Source organism: Scyliorhinus canicula, chromosome 12 (genome assembly GCF_902713615.1).
Source record: "Scyliorhinus canicula chromosome 12, sScyCan1.1, whole genome shotgun sequence".
Lineage (NCBI taxonomy): Eukaryota > Metazoa > Chordata > Chondrichthyes > Carcharhiniformes > Scyliorhinidae > Scyliorhinus > Scyliorhinus canicula.
This window is the reverse complement of record NC_052157.1, coordinates 99,728,867-99,754,358: the sequence shown is the minus strand read 5'-3', so window position 1 is coordinate 99,754,358 and position 25,492 is coordinate 99,728,867. Positions and strand designations below refer to the sequence as shown.

Sequence of the window (25,492 nt, the reverse complement as noted above, 5' to 3'; positions counted from 1 at the left end):
GAAGCTTGCCTTTAACATCTAATATAATTCTCACATGAAGAAACATATGAATCACCAAATGACAAATGATTATTAATTACTGCAATAGAAGGGCAAATACTTGGCAAAGCACAGCCCTCCCCCCTCCCACAATAACTCTGAAGGAATTCTTTAATCAATACTCCATCTCCACCAAATAGTTCTCCGACTCGGATATTGTTAGAAATTATTCTTAAACAATGTACCTGTTCCAAACAATCTGACTCAATTGTGCAGTTTGGTTGTGTGTGTGTGCATGTGTATGGGGGTGGGAGGGGCGCATGACATTTAATTTTAATTTTTCCTTCCATAATTAGGTATTTGACCCCTGACTCTAGGACATGACCACAATTCTATTCCTGCCCTTCTACATTACTAATAGTTGTCTTGATCAGGCCACATATCCCGGTATAGTGCACAATGAATACTTGGTCACTGGAGTTTTTTCACATGTTCCTATTGGTCAACATGCCTCAATAATTGTCACTCTGCTATGTCAACAGCACAAGGCCTGCAATTATTACTGTTGCTTTTCTTCTTCAGCTATACCCCAATCTTCCAGAAATCATCACCCTTTTGTTTTTGTTGTAGTTAAAACTCATTTGCCTTTTTTACAGCGTCTTCTTAACCTGTCCGCTCACCTTTAAAACCTTTTATATTTAAACGTCTTTGGTCAACATTACATTAAGAACAAAAATAGAAAATGCTGAACAATCTCAGCAAGTCTGGCAGCATCTGTGGAGAGAGCGGAGATAATGTTTTGAGTGTGGATGACTTTGTCAGAGCTAGAGAACTGGAAATAGGATGAGATTTATACAGTTGTTGGGGGTGGGGAGTGGAGCACTGGGGAGAGATGTCATGGAGAAAAAGGACAATGTAAATGGTGGTGATAATGATTGAGAAGGGTGTTGATAGAGGCATATGATGAGGTCAGAATGTGCCAGGGAAGCAATGTGTCAAAGGACAACTTGGAAAATGGAACAGATGGCCCCAGGAAGGGGGGGGGGGGGGGGGGGGGGGTTGTATGGGAAAAACAGATTGATGGAAGAAATGAAAATAAATTGATAGAAATAAAAAATGGGATGAAGGTAGAGGAGAGAGTTCACAATCTGAAGTTGTTGAACTCAATGGAAGACAGGCCTAATCTGAAGAAGGTGTGCTATTCCTCCAGTTTGCACTGGGCTTCTCCTGAACTTCCCCTTACCGCTGGCCCTTTATCCAGCCCCCACACAGTAATCCCCCCCGTCCCCAACAGTATCAATCTCATCCGATTTCCAGTCATCTTGAGCTCTGATTAAGTCATCCATACTTGAAATGATAGCTCTGTTCTTTCTCCACAGATGTTGTGAGACCTGCTGTGATTTTCCAGCATTTTCTATTTTTATTTCAGATTCCAGCATCTGCAATATTTTGCTTTCATTTAACTATTACATTCACAATGTAAAGTGAATTCTGTGTTCAAGTTCGCAAAAAATATTTTCAGCTCACATTTTTTAATATTAACCCATGCCTATTTCTGCCTATTTATCTAGACTACAAATGTCCTAGTTTCCTGCGTCTTTCTTCCCAATTGGGAATCGATACCCTTTGATATGCACTCACGTATATCTACATCCAGAGATATGCACTTCCATACGTCTACATCCGCTGCAATCTGCTGCATCAACATCTAGTTGTGCCTACATATAGAGATACGCACTCCCCTATGTGTCTCCATCCAGAGCAATTGTTAACAATTCAAAAATCGGGAAGGAAACTGGTCCAGACACCCATCCCTGTCGCAAATCATTAAGCCCTCATATGGCACTCCAACCCATGATTCATTGATCTGGATCTTTGCTGTCTCATTTATTGATAGCACCGCCTCTAATTTTCTCACCAAATTTCTTAGGATCTATTTTTCACATAATTTTTGGAAGCAAATCAAAACTATATCAACTTTATTGTAGGTAGTTAGCACTGCTGCTTATGGCGCTGAGGATCCGGGTTCGATCCCGGCCCTGGGTCACTGTCCGTGTGGAGTTTGCACATTGGGTTTCACCCCCACAACCCAATCTGCATGGGTTTCACCCCCACAACCCAAAGATGTGGGTTAGTTGGATTGGCCATGCTAAATTGCCCCTCAATTGGTAAAAAAAACAATTGGGTACTCTAAATTTATAAATTTAATAAAACTTTAGTCCTATACATTATTCACCTACATAATTCTATCTGGCTGTCAACTAGAACCATAATGTACATGCCACCTTTGATCATTCGATATTCCTCAATTATTTTAAATCTAATGATGTATCCTTGTAACATACAACTACTGACATATGACAAATTTGTCAAAATCTGCCTGGCCTATCCTTCATGAACACACCTGCAGCACTTTCCACTTTCGAGTCTTTCAGAACAGCTCCCCACTCCAATGAAATTCCAAATAATTATGGTTCATCAGCTGCCTCCTCACTAACCTCCAGTATTCAGGGCTGTATATCAATCTTCTTGCCTTACTGTCTCATTATTAATAAGTGCATCCAATGGGTGCCCTGAATCGTAACCAAAAACTTTTAAACACATCTTTCACTCTGAAGCAAGTATTCATTAAGCATATATGCCATTTTCTTCGCTACGCTATTAATCTCACCAAGCTCATTTCGTTTTTTTTTCTTTTTTAACAATAAATTTAGTGTACCCAATTCATTTTTTTCCAATGAAGGGGTAATTTAGCGTGGCCAATCCACCTACCCTGCACATCTTTGGGTTGTGAGGCCGAAACCCACGCAAACATGGGGAGAATGTGCAAACTCCACACAGACAGTGAGCCAGAGCCGGGATCGAACCTGTGACCTCGGCGCCGTGAGGCAGCAGGGCTGCCCCCCATGCTCATTTCTGAGTAGCTCCACTTTCCTGTAATGATTCTCTTCTTCCTAATACGTCGAGAAACCTTTTCTCATTTCCTCTGATATTAACAACGTGTTTGTCACCTCTTAACTCTCCACTCCGGGGACAGCACGGTGGCGCAGTGGTTAGTACTGCTGCCTACGCCGCTGAGGACCCGGGTTCGATCGCGGCCCTGGGTCACTGTCTGTGTGGAGTTTGCACACTCTCCCCGTGTCTGCGTGGGATCACCCCCACAACCCAAAGATGTGCAGGGTAGGTGGATTGGCCACGCTAAAGTGCCCCTTAATTGGAAAAAAAATAATTGGGCACTCTAAATTTTTTTCAAAAAAACTCTCCACTCCAAACTGGTACATTTGTTGTGACTCTTTGTATGCTACTGGTATTGGCATATGCTCTTTCTTGCAGACTTTATTTTAAGGATAATCTGGATGCAATCACCGAACATTAATCTTACAAGCAGGCCCTCTTTCCATTTACAGGACTGGTATGATACCAATCGTACCAATCCCATAGATATTTCCTGCTGTTTCTGTACTGTTCTACCAATTGGCTGATCGGTATCATCTGTGCAGTATGAGTTGTGCTAGACATGTGTTTTCACCCAATATCACTCATAAAAATGTTGCGAATCTGTGTTCCTGTTGCCATGTATCCTCTTTGATACCCAAATCATACATAGCTCCAGAGACTGTATCACTGCATCAGCTCTCAGGGCTGGTTTAGCACACTGGGCTAAATAGCTGGCTTTTAAAGCAGACCAAGGCAGGCCAGCAGCGATGGTTCAATTCCCGTACCAGCCACCCTGAACAGGCGCCGGAATGTGGCGACTAGGGGCTTTTCACAGTAACTTCATTGAAGCCTACTTGTGACAATAAGTGATTTTCATTTGTCCTGAAGTTAAATTGAATCCTACAATTTGCCCCCAAACACAAAAAGGCTGCACTGCCTGAAGGAGCTGATGGTGGGTTATAGTGTGAAGATTTCATTGATCAATCTGCATATATTACAAAATAGTCGGATTTAGGAAGAAGGAGTGCTTCCACAGAAATGCATCCACAGAAGTGCTGGTCAATGACACTTTTCTCGACAATTGTCAAACCTAATGGCTGTTAAACCGTTGACAGCTTTACAAAAATTGCAGTTTGGAACTTAACTGAACGAAAAACAACATTTTCTACAGAGTGACATAAAGCACCGTTACCAATTAACCACAATTGGAGTCAACTGCTTTCTAGAGAGCATTCATAAAAATACAGAAGGCAAAAAGTATTTTTTTTTTAAATTTAGAGTACCCAATTCATTTTTTCCAATTAAGGGGCAATTTAGGCAGACCAATCCACCTACCCTGCACATCTTTTGGGGGCGAAACCACCGCAAACATGGGGATCAGGGGTTAAAGGGAGAAGGCAGGAGAATGGGGATGAGAAAATATCAGCCATGATTGAATGGCGGAGCAGACTCGATGGGCCGAGTGGCCTATTTCTGCTGCTTTGTCTTATGGTCTTAATGTGCAACGGACAGTGACCCAGAGCCAGGATCGAACTTGGGATCTCGGTGCCGTGAGGCAGCAGTGCTAACCACTGTGCCATCGTGCTGCCCCCAGAAAGTATTATCAATACTGAACCACCATCCAAATTTATTTACAATATGAATGATTCACGGAAGCAAAATTAACACAGGCACAACAAACTGTAAAGTCCTAAATTGGTACTTTTTTTATACAATTACAAAACAATCTTTTTTAACAGAAAGCACATTAGTGACCTGAAGCCTGAAATGCCCAAGCAATTTCACGGTAAATTACCTCACCAGCTAGAACTATCTGGATTTGTCAATTTAATGCAATGAAGACGGCATGTGGCACAGTGGTTAGCACTGAAACTATGGCGCTGAGGACCCGGGTTCGAATCCCAGCCCTGGGTCACTGTCCGTGTGGAGTTTGCACATTCTCACCATGTCTGCGTGGGTTTTACCCCCACAACCCAATTGGCCCTTAATTGGAAAAAAATGTTTGGGTACCCTAAATTTACGGGAAAGAAACCCCAAAAAGAATTTAGTGCAATGGACTTAGAGATAGGCCAAGTTGCAGCTAAACTTCATCAGCATGCTCCTGGCCTTGCTATTGCAATGCACTCCTGGCTGGCCTCTCAAATTCTGTCCTCTGTAAACTTGAAGTCTTCCAAATGTTTGTTGTCCACGTCTTAACCTGCAACAAGTCCCGTTTCCCTATCACCCGTGGTCGCTGGTCTACATTGCACGGTAGCACAAGTGGTTAGCACTGTGGCTTCACAGTGCCAGGGTCCCAGGTTCAATTCCCCCCTGAGTCACTGTCTGTGCGGAGTTTGCACGTTCTTCCCATGTCTGCGTGGGTTTCCTCCGGGTGCTCCAGTTTCCTCCCACAGTCCAAAAACGTGCAGGTTTGGTGGATTGGCCATGCTAAACTGCCCTTAGTGTCCAAAAAGGTTAGATGGGGTTATTGGGTTACGGGGATAAGGTGGAAGTGAGGGCTTAAGTTGGTCGGTGCAGACTCGATGGGCCGAATGGCCTCTTTCTGCACTTTATGTTCCAAATAAATCTAAATAAATAATAAATATTATTATTGGGTCTCGATCAAGTGACCTCTTGATTTTAAAACTCTCATCCTTGTTTTCAAACCTCTCCATGACCACATCCCTCCCCATCTCTGTGACAACAAAGAACCAAGATAAGTACAGCACAGGAACAGTCCCTTCGGCCCTCCGAGCCTACGCTGATCATGTTGCCCGTCTAAACTAAAATCTTCTACACTTCCTGCGTCCGTATCCCTCTATTGATAGGATATTCATGTATTTGTCAAGATGCCCCTTAAACGTCATTATCGGCCCTGCTTCCACCACCTCCTCCGGCAGCGAGTTCCAAGCACCAAGCAGGGTAGGTGGATTGGTCACGCTAAATTGCCCCTTAATTGGAAAAAATGAATTGGGTACTCTAAATTAGAGTTCCAGGCATCTCCTCTAAACATTGCCCCTCGCACCTTAAACCTATGCCCCCTGTAAGAAGTCTTACAACACCAGGTTAAAGTCCAACAGGTTTGTTTCAAACACGAGCTTTCGGAGCACAGCTCCTTCCTCAGGTGAACCTTCACCTTCACCTGAGGAAGGATCTGTGCTCCGAAAGCTCGTGTTTGAAACAAACCTGTTGGACTTTAACCTGGTGTTGTAAGACTTCTTACTGTGCTCACCCCAGTCCAACGCCGGCATCTCCACATTACGCCCCCTAGTAATTGATACCTCTACCCTGGGAAAAAGACTCTGACTACAACTCTGTCTATTCCCCTCATAATTTTTTAGACCTCTTTCAGGTCGCCCCTCAACCTCATTCGTTCCAGTGAGAACAAAGAGAGTTTATTCAACCGCTCCTCATAGCTAATGCCCTCCATACCAGGCAACATCCTGGTAAATCTCTTCTGCACCCTCTCCAAAGCCTCCACATCCTTCTGGTAGTGTGGCAACCAGAATTGAACACTATACTCCAAGTGTGGCCTAACTAAGGTTCTATACAGCTGCAACATGACTTGCCAATTCTTATACTCAATGCCCCGGCCAATGAAGGCAAGCATACGTATGCCTTCTTGACTACCTTCTCCACTTGTGTTGCCTCTTTCAGTGACCTGTGGACCTGTACACTCAGATCTCTCTGACTGTCAATACTCTTGAGGGTTCTACCATTCCCTATATATTCCCTACCTGCATTAGACCTTCCAAAATGCATTACCTCACATTTGTCCTGATTAAACTCCATCTGCCATCTCCCAGCCCAAGTCTCCAAACGATCTAAATCCTGCTGTATCCTCTGACAGTCCTCATCGCTATCCGCAATTCCACCAACCTTTGTGTCGTCTGCAAACTTACTAATCAGACTAGTTACATTTTCCTCCAAATCATTTATATACACTACGAACAGCAACGGTCCCAGCACTGATCCTGCGGAACACCACTAGTCACAGCCCTCCAATTAGAAAAGCACCCTTCCATTGCTACTCTCTGCCTTCTATGACCTAGCCAGTTCTGTATCCACCATCCCAGCTCACCCCTGATCCCGTGTGACTTCACCTTTTGTACCAGTCTACCATGAGGGGCATCAAAGGCCTTACTGAAGTCCATATAGACAACATCCACTGCCCTACCTGCATCAATCATCTTTGTGACCTCTTCGAAAAACTCTACAAGTTAGTGAGACACGACCTCCGCTTCACAAAACCATGCTGCCTCACATGAATACGTCCATTTGCTTCCAAATGGGAGTACATCCTATCTCGAAGAATTCTCTCCAGTAATTACCCTACCACTGACGAAAGGCTCACCGGCCTGTAGTTTCATCCAAGAATTTCTGTCAAGGCCTCAGCAATTTCCTCTCTGGCCTCCTTCAGTATTCTGGGGTTGATCCCATCAGGCTCTGGGCACTTATCTACCTTAATATGTTTCAAGATGCCAACACCTCGTCTTTTCGCGACCTCCTCTAAGATATCTGAGATCCTCCAATTTTGCTATCCTGGCATCCTCAGCTTTATTGCTCCCTCATTTGGGGTTGTACCTTCATTTCCCTCAGCCCCAAACACTGGAATACTCTCACCAAATCTGTCAACCTCTCTACTCCGCTTTCCTCCTTAAAACTTACCTCTTTGACTAACCTTACACAAAATGTGGTTCAGTGTTGCATTTTTGATTTACAATGGTCCTATGAAGTACCTTGGGATATTTCATTGCAATAATGGTGCTATGTAAATATAAGTTGAAGGCCCAAAAGTATCCCTAAACAATGCTGGAAAGAAGCAGCTAATGAACATTATAATGTCTCTTGCATAGGATAGGGTATAGGACACAGAAACAAGCCATTCATGTCAAGCAGTTCACGTCGGTGTTTCTGCTCTACTTGGGCCTCCTATTGCCCTTCCCATCTAATTCTTTCAGCATAACTCTCTAATCCCTTCGCCCTTAGCTAGCCTCCCCTTAAATGTATCTACATACAAACAAACAATTTTGGAGCAGAGAATAGCCCATTCGACCACTAGGGCCTCTTCTGCCTTTCAATAAGATCATTGTTTACTACATAGTTGCCTGGTCGGGAGGGTATTAGCTATGAAGAGAGATTGGGCGTCATGGCGGCCCAGTGGTTAGCACTGCTGCCTATAGCGCTAAGGATCCGAGTTCAAACCCCAACCCCCCTCAGTCATTGTCCATGTGAAGTTTGCACATTTTCCCAGTGTCTGCGTCGGTACACCCCCACAACCCGAAGATGTGCAGGTTAGGTGGATTGAGCACACTAAATTGCCCGTTAATTGGAAAAAAGATAATTGGGTACTCTAAATTTACTTTCCAAAAATTTTAGAGAAAGCTATGAGGAGAGGTTTAATAAACTCAGATTGTTGATAGTCAGATGCTTTTTCCCAGGGTAGAAAATTCAATTACATGGGGACATAGGTTTAGGGTGCGAGGAGCAAAGTTTAGGGATGTACGAGAAAAGTGTTTTTACACAGTGAAGTGAGTGCCTGGAACGCACTTCCGGAGGTGGTGGAAGCAGATACGTTTAAGAAACATCTTGACGAATACATGTATAGGATGGCAATAGAGGGATACGGATCCCGGAAGTGCAGCAGGTTGTAGGCAACAGGCAACATGCTCAATGTAGGCTCGGAGGGCCGAAAGTACTGTTCCTGTGCTGTACTGTTCTCTGTTCTTTGATTGGGGGTCAGTTAGCTCTGCCGATTGGACGTTTGGTTCGTGATACGGAGCAACATGCAAGTTCAACCTTCTCTGAACAGCTTCCAATGCAATGTTATCTTTTCTTAAATAAGATCAAAACTGTACATAGTGCTACAGATTTGGTCTCACCAAAATCCTTTACAACTGTAGCAAAATATCCATACTTTTATATTCTATTCCCCTTGCACTAAACAACAAATTTGGGGCAGCACGGTAGCATAGTGGTTAGCACAATTGCTTCACAGCTCCAGGGTCCCAGGTTCGATTCCCGGCTTAGGTCACTGCCTGTGTGGAGTCTGCACGTTCTCCCCGTGTCTGCGTGGGTTTCCTCCGGGTGCTCCGGTTTCCTCCCACAAAATTGCCCTTAGTGTTGGGTGGGGTTACTGAGTTATGGGGATAGGGTAGAGGTGTGGGGTTGGCTGGGGTGCTCTTTCCAATAGCCGGTGCAGACTCGATGGGCCGAATGGCCTCCTTCTGCACTGTAAATTCTATAATCTATGAAATTTCCATTTTCCTTCCTAACCACTTGCTGTATCTGCATACCAACTTCTCCTGATTCATGTACCAGGACACCCAGATCACTCTATGTCTCCCTCTGTTCTACAATCTCCCTCCATATAATTTACTGCTATTCTGATCTTCCTGCCAAAGTAGACATGTTGACGTTTTCCCACATTATACTCTTTCTGCCAAATTTGTGCCCAGTCACTTAACCTACGTCCCTTTACAGACTTCTCAAATCCTTTGACAACTTACTTTCCTACCCGCTGTACTGTTCTATATTCTATGTTCTATCTTTACGTCATCAGCAAAATTCAGTCACCACACATCTGGCCCCTTCACCCAAGTCATTGATATAAATTGTTAACGGTTGAGTCCCCAGAACTGACCCCTGTGGCACTCCATCAACACAAAAAAAGATCCATTTATCCCTGCTCTCTGACCAGTCCTACAGCCATGCTTACACATTACCCCATATAAGAACATAAGAACTAGGAGCAGGAGTATGCCATCTGGCCCCTCGAGCCTGCTCCGCCATTCAATGAGATCATGGCTGATCTTTTGTGGACTCAGCTCCACTTTCCCGCCCGAACACCTTTATTCCTTTATTCTTCAAAACACTATCTATCTTTATCTTAAAAACGTTTAATGAAGGAGCCTCTACTGCTTCACTCGGCAAGGAATTCCATAGATTCACAACCCTTTGGGTGAAGAAGTTCCTCCTAAACTCAGTCCTAAATCTACTTCCCCTTATTTTGAGGCTCTGCCCCCTAGTTCGGTTTTCACCCGCCAGTGGAAACAACCTGCCTACATCTATCCTATCTATTCCCTTCATAATTTTATATGTTTCTAGAAGATTCCCTGTCATCCTTCCAAATTCCAATGAGTACAGTTCCAGTCTACTCAACCTCTCCTCGTAATCCAACCCCTTCAACTCTGGGATTAACCTAGTGAATCTCCTCTGCACACCCTCCAGTGTGCAGAGGAGATTCTCAAGTAAGGAGACCAAAACTGAACACAATACTCTAGGTATGGCCTCCTTAATACCTTATACAATTGCAGCATAACCTCCCTAGTCTTAAACTCCATCCCTCTAGCAATGAAGGACAAAATTCCATTTGCCTTCTTAATCACCTGTTGCACCTGTAAACCAACATTTTGCGACTCATGCACCAGCACACCCAGGTCCCTCTGCACAGCAGCATATTTTAATGTTTTATCATTTAAAAAATAATCCCGTTTGCTGTTATTCCTACCAAAATGGATAACCTCACATTTGTCAACATTGTATTCCATCTGCCAGACCCTAGCCCATTCACTTAACTTATCCAAATCGCTCTGCAGACTTCCAGTATCCTCTGCACTTTCTGCTTTACCACTCATCTTAGTGTCGTCTGCAAACTTGGACACATTGCCCTTGGTCCCCAACTCCAAATCAACTATGTAAATTGTGAACAATTGTGGGCCCAACACGGATCCCTAAGGGACACCACTAGCTACTGATTGCCAACCAGAGAAACACCCATTAATCCCCACTCTTTGCTTTCTATTAATTAACCAATCCTCTATCCATGCTACTACTTTACCCTTAATGCCATGCATCTTTATCTTATGCAGCAACCTTTCGTGTGGCACCTTGTCAAAGGCTTTCTGGAAATCCAGATATACCACATCCATTGGCTCCCCGTTATCTACCGCACTGGTAATGTGCTCAAAACATTCCACTAAATTAGTTAGGCACGACCTGCCCTTTATGAACCCATATCATGAGCTTTTATTTTGCATGATAAATTTTCATGTAGCAGCTTGTGAAATGCATTCTGGAAATCACAGCACATCTTCAGGTCCCCCTTTATCCACTTTGCATGTTACTTCTTCAAAGAACTCCAAGGAACTAGTGAAATACAATTTCCCTTTCACAAAACCATGTTGACTCTGCTTGAATGCATTGACATTTGTACAGCTGTGTTAGGGGTGATGAAGGCCCTACCTGACACTGAGAAAGTAACTTTAAATTGATTATTTAAACAAGACATATAAAAGTCCATGATTACTCATCCGATTATTATTACCGAGATATTCTGTTTATGGCCCTACATGGACAATAAAATGCTCTAATTGATTTCCAGATTGCATCCACCCATTGCGAACACGAAGTCATGTCTACTCATATTGGCTTTTTAAAATTTATGTTTATTGTGAAATCACTGCACAGCCTGTAGGAGGGGATGCAAGATGATACTTACTGTGCATTTCTCTAAATAGTTAATATAATTAAATTGCCGCTACTGAGATTGCTAATGTACACTGCTACCGATGTTGCCTTGTTAACATCTGCATTGCCAAACAGATTCAGGGCACAGTAAGGAAGAACATTCAGGGCTGGCTGTCTAACTTGTGTTTGTGCAGCTGAACTGGAACGAGACTTTCAGCTAGTGAGATTGGTATTCATGCTGGTTTGAATCCAGAGTTCATATTCTGACAGTAAATAGTATTATGAACACTGCACGGCAAGAACTGCGTTATTCAGAGTTGCATGGGAATAACAGCTTTGTTTTTAATTAGTGTCATTCAAATGTAATAGGAGCATTGTCAAGTACTAATCCAATCACACATGTTAAAAAACCAAACGACTCTCCATGCTATGGGTTCAAAACGGTTTCATCACTTTCACGGTGGGAGATTTTTGAACACTGTGACAGAGTACAGGCCTATTTCAGAACTCCCATTGGGAACAATAAAGCAGCAGCAATCACTCACATATAAAATAAACCACAGATGTTGCAGCTACATTTCTGAAACCAACAAGCACATTGAAAGAGAAAGAATTCTGCTGCTAAATTCCACATTCTTAAAACAGTTGCTGCATCATGAAGGGCTGAAAGGCAGAGTGAAAACACTCATGTCAGTCCTTGAGTATAGCCCTTTTATTTCAATTTAATCTCATTTAATAATATAATTTAATACTTTTAGTTTGCCACAGTTTAGGCAATTATCTCAGATGCATAAATGCAATTAAAATATCAGGACAGGAATAGATCATTTAGCTCTCCTAGCCTGTTCTGCCATTCAACCAGATACTTCAACTCCATTTAACCAGCTTTGATCGTTTTTAAAAAAATCATCTTTACAGGATGTGGGCGCCGCTCGTTAGGCCAGCATTTGTTGCCATAAAACCAAAGGATTAGGTGCAGAATTAGGCCACTCAGCCCATCGAGTCTGCTCCACCATTCAATCATGTCTGATATTTTCTCATCCCCATTCTCCTGCCTTCTCCCCATAACCCCTGATCCCCTTATTAATCAAGAACCTATCCATCTCGGTCTTAAAGACACTCAGTGATTTGGCCTCCACAGCATTCTGCGGCAAAGAGTTCCACAGATTCACCACCTTCTGGCTGAAGAAATTTCTCCTCATCTCTGTTTTAAAGGATTGTCCCTTTAGTCTGAGATGGTGTCCTCTGGCTCTAGTTTTTCCTACAAGTGGAAACATCCTCTCCACGTCCACTCTATCTAGGTCACGCAGTATCCTGTAAGTTTCAATAAGATCCCCCCTCATCCTTCTAAACTCCAACAAGTACAGACCCAGAGTCCTCATTCGACAAGTTCTTCATTCCAGGGATCATTCTTGCGAACCTCCTCTGGACCATTTCCAAAGGCCAGCCCATCCCTAATTGTTCTCAAGGTGGTGGTGAGCTGCCTTCTTGAACCGCTGCAGTCCATGAGGTGTAGGTACAGCCACAGTGCTATTAGGAAGGGAGTTCCAGGATTTTGACCCAGAGACAGTGAAGGAATGGCAATATATTTCCAAGTCAGGATGGTGAGCGACTTAGAACATAGAACAGTACAGCACAGAACAGGCCCTTCGGCCCTCGATGTTGTGCCGAGCAATGATCACCCTACTCAAACCCACGTATCCACCCTATACCCATAACCCAACAACCCTCCCCTCCCCCCTTAACCTTACTTTTTAGGACACTACGGGCAATTTAACATGGCCAATCCACCTAACCCGCACATCTTTGGACCGTGGGAGGAAACCGGAGCACCCGGAGGAAACCCACGCACACGTGGGGAGGACATGCAGACTCCGCACAGACAGTGACCCAGCCGGGAACCGAACCTGGGACCCTGGAGCTGTGAAGCATTTATGCTAACCACCATGCTACCGTGCTGCCCACTGCTACCGTGCTGCCCACACGGACTTGGAGGAGAACGTCCAGGCAATGGGGTTCCAATGTGTCTGCTGCCCACATCGTTCAGAAAGATAGTGGCCGTGGGTTGGAAGGTGCTGCCTAAGGAGCCTTGGTGAGTTCCTGCAATGCATCTTGTAGATGGTACACACCGCTACAGTGCTTGAATGGTGGAGCGAGTGAATGTTTATGGAAGGGGTGTCAATCAAGCGGGCTGCTTTGTCCTGGGTAATGTTTAGTTTCTTGAGTGTGTTGCTGGAGTTGCACTCATCCAGGTAAGTGGGGAGCATTCCATCACACTTGATTTGTGCTTTGGGGAGTCAGGAGGTGAGTTACGTACTGCAGGATTCCTAGTCTCTGACCTGCTCTTGTAGCCACAGTATTTCATAGAATTTCAGAATTTACAGTGCAGAAGGAGGCCATGTGGCCCATCGAGTCTGCACCGGCTCTTCGAAAGAGCACCCTACCCAAGCCCACACTTCCACCGTATCTCCATAACCCAGTAACCCCACCTAACACTCAGGGCAATTTTGGATACTAAGGGCAATTTAGCATGGCCAATCCACCAAACCTGCACATCTTTGGACTGTGGGAGGAAACCTTTACATGGCAAGTCGAGTCCAGTGAGGGAGCAGTTGAGTCCTAGACACAGAGGTTAAGGACCTGCTTTTCTCTCTCTCTTCCTCCCCCCCCAAGGAAGGCTGTGACTGCTGTATTCCTGAATTAATCTACAGTAAAAACCTCAAACTGGAAGCAAAGTCTGAAAGGGGGGGAGGGAGTAAGTTGCTGGAAACACCCATTTGAAACAAGACTCTCTTTTTCCACGTTTTTAAAAAATCCCCTTTCTACCTCTGTGTTTGTCTGCCTAGTGTTTGTGTGTGTCTATAGAGGGTAGGGGGGAAGTTAAAGTGAGAAATTAGATACAAGTTAAGCAGATGTTTTGGTGCATTTTCCATTATAGTTCATGTTATAAATAAACAGTAAGTGTGCTTAAACTTACTGACCGAGTGACTGTAATTATTGGCAAGCCAAGGGCCAAAGACTTAGGGTATTTTTCTAAGAATTAATAATCTTTCTTGATGTCAAAAGTAGACTTACATTAACACTGTAATGAAGTTATTGTGAAAATCAGCAGGAAATCTCTCCATTGGTTGCAGTCAAACCTGGCACAAAGGAAGATGGTTGCGGTGATTGGTGGTCAATCGCCTCAGCTCCAGGACATCACTGCAGGAGTTCCTCAGGGTGGTGTCCTAGGCCCAACCATCATCAGCTGCTTCATTAATGACCTCACTTCCATCATAAAGTCAGAAGTGGGGATGTTTGGGGCAGCACAAGTGGATAGCACTGTGTCTTCACAGCGCCAGGGTCCCAGGTTCGTTCCCCCGCTGGGTCACTGTCGGTGCGGTGGCAGCACGTTCTCCCCGTGTCTGCGTGGGATCCCCCTGGGTGCTCCGGTTTCCTCCCACTGTCCAAAGACGTGCAGGTTAGGTGGATTGGCCATGATAAATTGTCCTTAGTGACCAAAAAGGTTAGGAGGGGTTATTGGGTTACGGGAATAGGGTGGAAGTGAGGGCTTAAGTGGGTCGGTGCAGATCAGATGGGCCGAATGGCCTCCTTCTGCACTGTATGTTCTATGTATATTCTATGTTTGCACAATGTTCTGCACCATTCGCAACTCTTCAGTTAATGAAGTAGTCCATGTCCAAATACAGCAGGACCTGGACAATATCCAGGTCTTGAAGGGGGGTTACCTTCAATCAGAAACTGAACTGTGTCATGGGAGTGACCCTTTAAGAAATGTTTTTGACTTATCACATGGCTTCAGTGATGTCTATGTGTGGGTGGAGTTGGGTTGTGGCTCTGGGAGTTTTACTTTCGCTTTGGTTTGGGGCTGGTTTGTGGCTCCGAGTTTTTGCTTTTGTTTTCACATTTGATTGCTGTACTCAGACAGAGAAATATCTTGGCCTGTCTCTCCAACTTCATTTTAAAAGCTGTTTCCAGACTGCTTGATAACTTAAGAGATATAGCTGCTTTCCGTAAGGAATTCAAATCTGCTGCTTTGGAAAGGAAAGAAGAGTATCAATAACAAGTCTTAAAGACAGTAAGAGTGCCATATGCTGGTCCACACCTTTGAAAAGGGGGGGTTCTGGTTGTTACTTCGATCTTGTTATTAAATTGGAACAGTAAAGGGGAGATTCATTAAGGGTTAAACATAGATTGTTATAGCTGTGTAGGGTATTTATGTTTGTCGTTGATAATAATTCTTACCACGCGTGTTTTTACAAATGTTAGCTAAATTCGTAGAATAAAGCTTGTTTTTTTGATTAAGAGCCCCTAAGACCTCTGTTGAATAACATCTGAAAGGTAGGATCTTGTGCTCATCATAACCAAAATCAATAAACAGTTGTAGGTCAGGTGAACTCCATGATATACTTTGGAGTTTTCTAAACTCTGGCCCATAACAACTGGGCTAGCCATATTAATACTGTGGCTACCATGGAAGGTCAAAGGCTAGGAATCCTACGGCGAGTAACTCACCTCCTGACCTCCCAAAGCCTGTCCACCATTTACAAGGCACAGGTCAGGAGTGTAATGGAATACTCTCCATTTGCCTGGATGAGTGCAGTTCCAACAACACTCAAAGAAGTTCAACACCATCCAGGACAAAGCTTGATTGCTCCCCCTTCCACAAACATTCAAACCCTCCACCACCCACAAACAGTGCCAACGTGTGTATCACCGACAAGACACACTGCATTAACTCATCAAGGTTCTTTGGACAGCACCTTCCAAACCCACGACCACTACCATCTAGAAGGACAAGAGCAGCAGATTCCTGGGAACCCCACCACCTGGAGATTCCCCTCCAAGTCACTCACCATCCTGACTTGGAAATATATCGCCGTTCCTTCACTGTCGCTGGGGCAACATCCTGGAACTCCCTCCCTAACAGCTTAGCGGATGTACCTGCACCTCAAGGACTTCAATGGTTCAAGAAGGCAAATCACCACCACCTTCTGAAGAGCAACTAGGGATGGGTAACAAATGGTGGCCCAGCCAGTGATGCCCTCAACCCATAAATTAATTTTTTAAAACCCTTTAACCCGAACTTGCATAGTACCTCTTTCAAAACAAGTTTGTATTGCCTGAATTTCAGTGTCTAAATATGAATGCAGTTCTCGAGATATAGTCTGGTCAACCCTGTATAACTGAAGTATAACCTTTCTCCCCTTTGTGTTACAGTCGCCTTCCAACTGAATTTGGATTACATTTTGAACCCAGTTCTGTTAAATACAAGATAATTTCTTCTAATTTTTGCATTCTGCATTCCATCTTACTAGCTTTTCGCGATTTCTCTACATGGACGTTCAAATGGCTTTGCTCCTCCACAGCTCAGTCCCTCCTCATAAAAAAAATACTTTCTCACATTTCACCATATCAAACTCCATCTAGTTTTCTCCGCTCACTTCATCAGTATGTGGGCCATCACATAGAACACATAGCATAGAACAGGGGTGGGCAAACTTTTCCGTGCAAGGGCCACATTCAGAAATTCACAATTTTAAAGGGCCGCATAGTATATTAAGTAAAATAATTAATATTTAAAATAGCCAAAATAAAAGGTTTTTAAAGAAAAAAAAAGCAATTAATTTTTATTAATTAATATTTTAAAGTAGAAACTTCACATGAAACACATGTTGTGCCGAGCAATGATCACCCTACTCAAGTCAACGTATCCACCTATACCAGTAACCCAACACCCCATTAACCTTAAAATTAAAAAAAAAAATTTTTTAATGACTTGATCTTGGTGGGCCGCATAAAGACCTTTGGCGGGCCGCATGCGGCCCGTAGTTTGCCCACCCCTGGCATAGAACATACAGTGCAGAAGGAGGCCATTCGGCCCATCAAGTCTGCACCGACCCACTTAAGCCCACACTTCAACCCTATCCCCTTAACCCAATAACCCCATCTCACCTTTTTTTTTTGGACATCAAGAGCAATTTAGCATGGCCAATCCACATAACCTGCATGCCTTTGGACTGTGGGAGGAAACCAGAGCACCCGGAGGAAATCCCCGCAGACACGGGGAGAACGTACAGAGTCCGCACAGTGACCCAGCAGGGAATCAAACCTGGCGGCCCTAGTGCTGAGAAGCCACAGTGCTAACCACTATGCTACTGTAATCATTGTAACATCTACAAAATTTGTTAAGTCTCCTAACTTGCTGTCATCTGAAAATGTCGTTATACAACTCTCTATCCTTCATTAAAGTTATTGAAATATATGGCGAAAAGCTGAAGTCCCAGTGCATATCCCTGGGCAGCATCACTTGTCACATTCTACCAATCAGAGAATGTTTCCTTTATCCCTACTCATGTCTCCTACCTTCCAGCTAATTACAACCATGTCTCCAATTCTGAAAGCTTTCATTATTCTTAATAATCTCTCGTGAGGAAGGTTACTAAATGTCTTCTGGAATTCCATATAAACAGCATCACAGGCATTTCCCTGACCATCCTGTTAGTGACACCCTCAAAATATTCAGCAAGATTAGTCAGACACAACCTACTCTGCACAAGTTCACGTTGCCTCTCTCTGAATTGCTTATATTTTTCAAGTGCTCTGTCACTCTGTCCCTCATCATAAGATTTTAGTAACATCCCCACAACTATGTCAATTTAATATGTTTGTACTTTTCTGATTTCTACCTGCTTCCCTCAAATAATGCAATGGCATTTGAAATTTTCCCATCCAAAGGCAATTTCTGAATCTAGAAAGCTTCAGAAAATTATGACTAATGTATCCATAATTCCCCTCCCGATTTCTTTTAACACCGAGGAGTGAAACAGGTCCCGGAGACTCGTCTATTGTCAGCCCCATTATTTTACCATTACCATAAGGCAGCATGGTAGCATTGTGCTACCACAATTGCTTCACAGCTCCAGGGTCCCAGGTTTGACTCCCAGCTTGGGTTACTGTCTGTGCGGAGTCTGCACGCTCTCCCCGTGTGTGCTCCGGTTTCCTCCGGGTGCTCCGGTTTCCTCCCACAGTTCAAAGATGTGCAGGTTAGATGAATTGGCCATGCTAAATTGCGCTTAGTGTCCAAAATTGCACTTACTGTTGGGTGGCCTTACTGGGTTATGGGGATAGGGTGGAGGTGTAGGCTTGGGTAGGGTGCTCTTTCCAAGAGCCGGTGCAGACTCGATGGGCTGAATGGCCTCCTTCTGCACTGTAAATTCTATGATGATTCTATGATAGAACCATAGAAAGGCTACAGCACAGAAATAGGCTATTCAATCTATTGTGACTCCCGCTAGCTAAATAAAAGGAAACAAAGTAACTATCCGCTCATTTTAACCCCCTTTCCAGTACCTGGTCAATTTTTTAAAAAATAAATTTAGAGTACCCAATTCATTTTTCCCAGTTAAGGGGCAATTAGCGTGGCCAATCCACCTACCCTGCACACCTTTGGGTTGTGGGGGCGAAACCCACATTAACACGGGAAGAATGTGCAAACTCCACACGGACAGTGACCCAGAGCCGGGATCAAACCTGGGACCTTGACGTCGTGAGGCAGCAGTGCTAACCACTGCGCCACCTAGTCCATTATTTAACTTATATTAAATTCAGTAAGTTCATACTGTAGGGGCCTCACGGTAGCATGGTGGTTAGCATCAATGCTTCACAGCTCCAGGGTCCCAGGTTCGATTCCCGGCTGGGTCACTGTCTGTGTGGAGTCTGCACGTCCTCCCCGTGTGTGCGTGGGTTTCCTCCGGGTGCTCCGGTTTCCTCCCACAGTCCAAAAAAGATGTGCGGGTTAGGTGGATTGGCCATGCTAAATTGCCCGTAGTGTAAGGTTAATGGGGGGATTGTTGGGTTACGGGTATACGGGTTACGTGGGTTTAAGTAGGGTGATCATTGCTCGGCACAACATCGAGGGCCGAAGGGCCTGTTCTGTGCTGTACTGTTCTATATACCATTGACTTATTTTTAGGTTCCCTTGTACCAGTGGTATTTTATCTCTGTCTTCACTCATTTAACAAGTCAGCTATTTCTTAATTATTCATTACAGTCTCAGTTATATCGGTCTTTAATGGGCTCCCATTCCTCCTTACCACTCTCTATTAATATATTTATAGAGAGTTTGCTCTTAGCTTTGAAATCACTTGCAGGTTTTTTTATGTATTCCTATGCACTGCATTCCTTAGCACAACAGTAATTACACATCCGAAGTATAATAATAATCTTTATTGTCACAAGTAGGCTTACATAACACTGCAATGAAGTTACTGTGAAAAGCCCCACTCGCCAAATTCCGGCACCTGCTCGGGTACACAGAGGGAGAATTCAGAATGTCCAATTCACCTAACAGCACGTCTTTCAGGGCTTGTGGAGGAAACCGGAGCATCCGGAGGAAACCCACACAGACATGGGAAGAACATGCAGTCTCTGCACAGACAGTGACCCAAGTCGGGAATCGAGCCTGGGACCCTGGCACTGTGAAGCCATAGTACTAACCACTATGCTACCGTACAGGCCATATTGGCTGTAAAGCACATAGGACTGTCGTAAAATTGCGATAAGCACTATATAAATATTTCCTTCCTTCTTTAATGCCCATTTGTTACTTTTGATAACACACAGAATGGAGGATTTCTTGCATTTATGTAAGCTTGTCTTTTCAGTTTAATACTCACCTCTGCAGGACTCTCACTGCCTAAATCTAGCTAGCAATAATGCCCCAGGACAACCAAACCCTAAAGAATCAAACCGAGAGAAGCCACAGGCCCTCACAGTCTATGGTTAATTATGGATTGATGGAATAAACCCCAAAATCATTCCTCAAATGCTACCAAAGCCTGGACAATCCCTCTCTTCCCCCATTGTAACCAAATCCAAGGCTTTCGCCAAGTACTGCTACAAGATGTAGATATATTTCATTTCTCCTCCGCATTTGGTGGACTTTGTACTCCATCTTACTCTGCATTCTCAGTACTAGATATAGATATAGAACATACAGTGCAGAAGGAGGCCATTCGGCCCATCGAGTCTGCACCGACCCACTTAAGCCCTCACTTCCACCCTATCCGCGTAACCCAGTAACCTCTCCTCACCTTTTTTGGTCACTAAGGGCAATTTATCATGGCCATTATCCACCTAACCGGCACGTCTTTGGACTGTGGGAGGAAACCAGAGCAGCCGGAGGAAACCCACGCAGACACTGGGAGAACATGTAGACTCCACACAGACAGTGACCCAGCAGGGAATCGAACCTGGCGCTGTGAAGCCACAGTGCTAATCACTTGTGCTACCGTGCTGCCAAACTGCCACAGTCCACATGGTAACAGTGCTCCCATAATGCTTGTTATTTTTCATAATAATTTGGTAAAATTGAGTGACTTTCTTTGTTAATATAAATTTAGAGTACTCAATCCATCCAATTAAGGGACAAATTAGCGTGTCTAATCCACCTACCCTGCACATTTTTGGGTTGTGGGGGTGAAACCCTGCAAACACGGGGAGAATGTGCAAACTCCAGACTGACAGTGACCCAGAGCCGGGATCGAACCTGGGACCTTGGCGCCTTGAGGCAACAGGGCTAACCCATTGCGCCACCGTGCTGCCCGTGACTTTATTTGTTACTTCAGAACACCGTGAAGAGTCAACAACATTGGTGTGGGACAGGAGATACATACAAAGCAAAGTGGGTAAAGATAGCAGGTTTCCTTCCCCAAAGGATACTGATGAATGAGTTGATTTTTGACTTCAACTGTTTGATAGTTTCATGGAGGGTAAGGCCCCGGTCCGGATGGGTACCGAGTGGAGTTTTATATTGGGGCCAGTGTTGTTGAGGATGTTCAATGAGGCAAGGGAAAGAGGGATACTGTCCCCGACGATGTCACAGGCAACGATTTCGCTGATTCTTAAGCGGGACAAGTACCCAGAGATGTGTGGGTCCTACAGGCCGATATCCCTGTTGAATGTGCATGCCAAGTTGCTGGCCAAAATCTTGTCCTCCAGGATTGAGGATTGTGTTCCGGATGTTATTGGGGAGGACCAGACGGGGTTTGTTAAGGGTAGGCAGTTGGTGGCCAATGTAAGAAGGCTGTTAAATGTGATCTTGATGCCCTGGAAGGTAGGAAGGTGGAGGTAGTGATCGCAATGGATGCAGAGAAGGCTTTTGATCGGGTAGAATGGGATTATCTGTGGGAGGTACTGGGACGGTTCGGATTAGGGCGGGGCTTTATTTACTGGGTCAGGTTACTGTATCAGGCTCCTGTGGCAAGTGTACGGACGAATAGGCCAACTTTGGACTATTTTAGACTGCACCGAGGGACAAGACAGTGATGCCCCCTCTCCCCACTGTTGTTTGCGCTGGCTAGAGAGCCGTTGGAAATTGCTCTGAGAGCCTCGTGGGGCTGGAGAGGACTGGTCCGGGGTGGGGGGGGGCCATCCAAGTAACGCGGGAATGGGACCGGCTGCATAAAATGAAACTGGCCAGCTAGTGGGCCAAATGAAGGACGATTTTCGAGATGGGCGTGCTTCCGTTGTTTCTGGCCGGGAGGGTGCAAACGGTGGAAATGACGGTCCTCTTGAAATTCCAATTTGTATTTCAGTGCTCCCCATCTTTATTCCGTGGTCCTTTTTTAAGCGGGTCAATAGAGTGATCACGGGCTTCATCTGGGCGGGCAAGACCCCGCGAGTAAGGAAGGTAATGCTTGAGCGGAGTCGTGGAGAGGGCAAGCTGGCGCTGCCAAATTTTAGCAACTATTACTGGGCGACTAATATTGCCATGATCATCAGGAAGTGGGTGGTGGAGGAGGGGAGAGGGGGTGTCTCTGTGAGTCTCACCCCCACAACCCTAAGATGTGCAGGTTAGGTGGATTGGCCATGCTAAATTTCTCCTTAATTGGGAAAAAACAATTGTGTGTCTAAACTTATAACAAAAAAATTTATGTTAAAAAACCCTTCCAAGCTTCCAACCCTTGGGATCCCTCCACTATTACTAATTCCAAAAACACCCTATAAACCAATCCAAATATTCCACACCTCAATGGTATCAGACCCTAAGATTCCTTTCCACAGTATTACCATAGCATGTATATCCACAAGAAATGTAACTTCCCACACAGCTGCTATAATAAACCCAAACATCTGCTGCCCACTACTGCTAAGCCCATGAAACCTTCAATCAGCTAGATACATGCAGTTTTCTAAAAAGTAAAATATACAATTAAATACAGTTAAGTGACATATACTAATCATCACGGATTTGTAATCTTCATAGAAAAACAAATCATTTATTTTGATGCCGAACTACTGGTAAAAATTACAGAAAGTTAAATAATTAGAACAGAATTAGCTTAATTTGATCACTCTAAAACAGTGGCCCAGATAATAAATAGCACATTATCTGATATAACACAGTGAAAACAGTGTATTCATCCACCCAATGCAGCTTCAAATTGAAACCAACACAATTAAACACGATACATCCAGCACTATTTTCTCATACAAGCTAAAACATGTCTTACTTTTAAAAAGGGACAAAACCGCAGAAAGTGCAGAGAAACTTTCCATAAAAAGCAAAGAGCCAAAAAATATAATCATATTGACTTTTCCAAACAGACTTTTCAAAAGACAAACCCAGGATTTTGGTTTGTCGACTCACTAGCCATCAGACTCTTAATTAACTCATCCAGTGTTTACTTATCAATTAGCTCGAGAGGGAGAGAACTTCATTTTAGTAACACAATAACACACAGTGTATTAATTATATACGGCCTTGTCCTTGAACAACAGTATATTATCCACTTACGGTGAGCCATGTCATCAATATCCAGTAAGTGTGTGCATGTTTGTGTGTGTGGTGGCATATACAAAGGAATAAAATCCAAATTTTTTTGGTTTTAACACATCGCACTCACCGCACCATTATCATTTCATGAAACTTACTTGGCAGTTGATTCTTCATCATATTTTGCTTTCAAATCAAATAGCTCAGTCTGAGTTGATTCCAGGGCTGCAAAAGAAAAATATTTTTGAGAGGAGCTGAAAGTGAGGGCGGCATGGTGACACAGTGGTTAGCACTTCTGCCTCACAACACCAAGGAGCCGGGTTCAATTCCAACCTCTGTGTGGGTTTCCTCCAGTTACCCTGGTTTCTTCCTACAATCCAAAGATGTACATGCTAGGTAGATGGGCTTTGTTAAATTGTCCCTATTGGGAAACGGAGATGGGGTGTGGGATTGGGGCCAGGTGGGGTGCTTTTTCAGATGTTCAGTGCAGAATTTATGGGCCGAATGGCCTCCATCTGTACTGTAGGGGTTCTAAGAGTAGTTAAATGTTTACTAGATCTAGATCTTTCCAGGTTCTTTGAAGTTAACTTGTTCCATAGAATATTTTAGTACAGCAGCTAGTGCAATTTAGGAATGAGGAGGAAAAGGCTATCTCAAACCATTGTTCCCAAGGACCACAGACTTCTCTCCCCTTTTCAGAGAGAGAGAGAGCGAGAGCTGACTGATGGTGACTTAATTCAGATAGGGTGCGGGATTGGGGCCAGACATTCAGATGTGCGAGGCAAGTTTTGAGATGTGCGAGGCAAGTTTTTTTTTTTACACGGAGTGGTAAATATCTGGAACGCACTGCCTGGGGAGGTGGTGGGAGCAGGTACGAAAGCGAATTTAAGGGGGGCATCTAGACAAATATATGAATAGGGTGGGAATGGAAGGATACAAACTCCGTAAGTGCATACTTACGGGATTAGGTAGGCAGGTCAGGTGAGGTGTCTTTCATGCATCAGTGCAGACTCGATAGGCCAAAGGGCCTCCTCAGCACTATTATTCGGTGATTCTGAGAATAAACTGACATGTTTTCCACAACTTTATGTTTAACTCTCAAATTCTTTAGTTCATAAATAGGTAATTTGGACATTCTGAATTCTCCCTCTGTGTACCTGAATATGCGCCGGAATATGACAACTAGGAGCTTTTCACAGTAACTTCATTGCAGTGTTAATGTAAGCCTACTTGTGACAATAAAGAGTATTATTAAATAGCTAGCTAAACATTGAACTGCTCACCGACATATTTGTTACACTACAGTTTCCATTCTAATGATTTTTTTCCAAAGTTCAGGGGCGGGCGATGGGCATGTGAATTGGATAATAGAGCACTATCTTTAATCTATCCCTACAGTAACCCCATTACACCAAGAGATATTTTTTTCTATTTATTACACAAATCATCCTATGCACTGTTTGACTTCAACATCTCAGGTCCCATGTACAGTTGGTAATGATTCTGAGAGTCCTCAACATTGATTCTGAAGCCCCTGAAGTCTCATGGCACCAGATAAAACAAGGGCAAAGAAACCTCCTGCTAATTAGCACTCACTGCCCTCCTTCAGCTGTACGCCTCCATGTTGAATACCACTTGGAAGTAGTACTGATGTAGGAACTTTATACCTAGTACTGCCGCCATCTCATCAGGCAAGGCTGGATTTTCATCCAGTTACACAAGTTAACTGCATAGTATTAGATCACAACAAACATAATTAAAACCCTTTTGAACATGGGTGTGGCTTTTAAAATCAAATTAACATATTTTCTTGAAGTAGGATTAACAGTAAATTCTATTATTTGTCACCTGCACTATCAGAGATTTACCCACTGCCACATAGAAAAAAACCCCAATAGAAGTGGCATTTCCATGTGTTCTTCTGATTTAGAAATGTAACCTAATGCCAATGTCTGAAATATTTGCCCCTAACAAAAGGTTTTCACCCAAAACATTAACCTGCTCTGTATTTCTAGCATTTTCCATGCTAATTCAAAATTCCAGCCTTCATGGTGATTTCCGTTTATTTAGAATTAGAGTACAAAAGGAGGTTACTTAGTGCATTGTGTAATCTCTTTGAAAGAGTTAGTCCCGTTTCTACCTTCTATCCCACAGTCCTCCAAGCAACTCCGTTTCATGTTCAGAATTCAATTCCCGTTGAAAGTTATTATTGAATCTGCTTCCACTATGGGTTTAGACAGTGCATTGAAGATCACAACAACTTACCTTGTATGTAAAAAAACATGCCAATTATCTTAATTTATCTTAATTGTGCCAATTAGCTTAAATCTATGTCCTGTGGTTACTCAT

The 25,492-nt window shown here is 43.8% G+C and overlaps 1 protein-coding gene across 7 annotated transcripts in view; it reads right to left on the bottom strand.

Moving 5' to 3' along the window:
* LOC119974568 (protein CASP-like) overlaps positions 1-25,492 on the bottom strand; it is a 794,954-nt gene that overhangs the window by 347,910 nt on the left and 421,552 nt on the right. For all 7 annotated transcript variants that reach the window (XM_038813568.1, XM_038813572.1, XM_038813571.1 and 4 more), the window contains exon 8: positions 23,302-23,368. In XM_038813568.1, the coding sequence (XP_038669496.1) occupies positions 23,302-23,368 (67 nt within the window). The remainder of the gene's footprint in view (positions 1-23,301; positions 23,369-25,492) is intronic.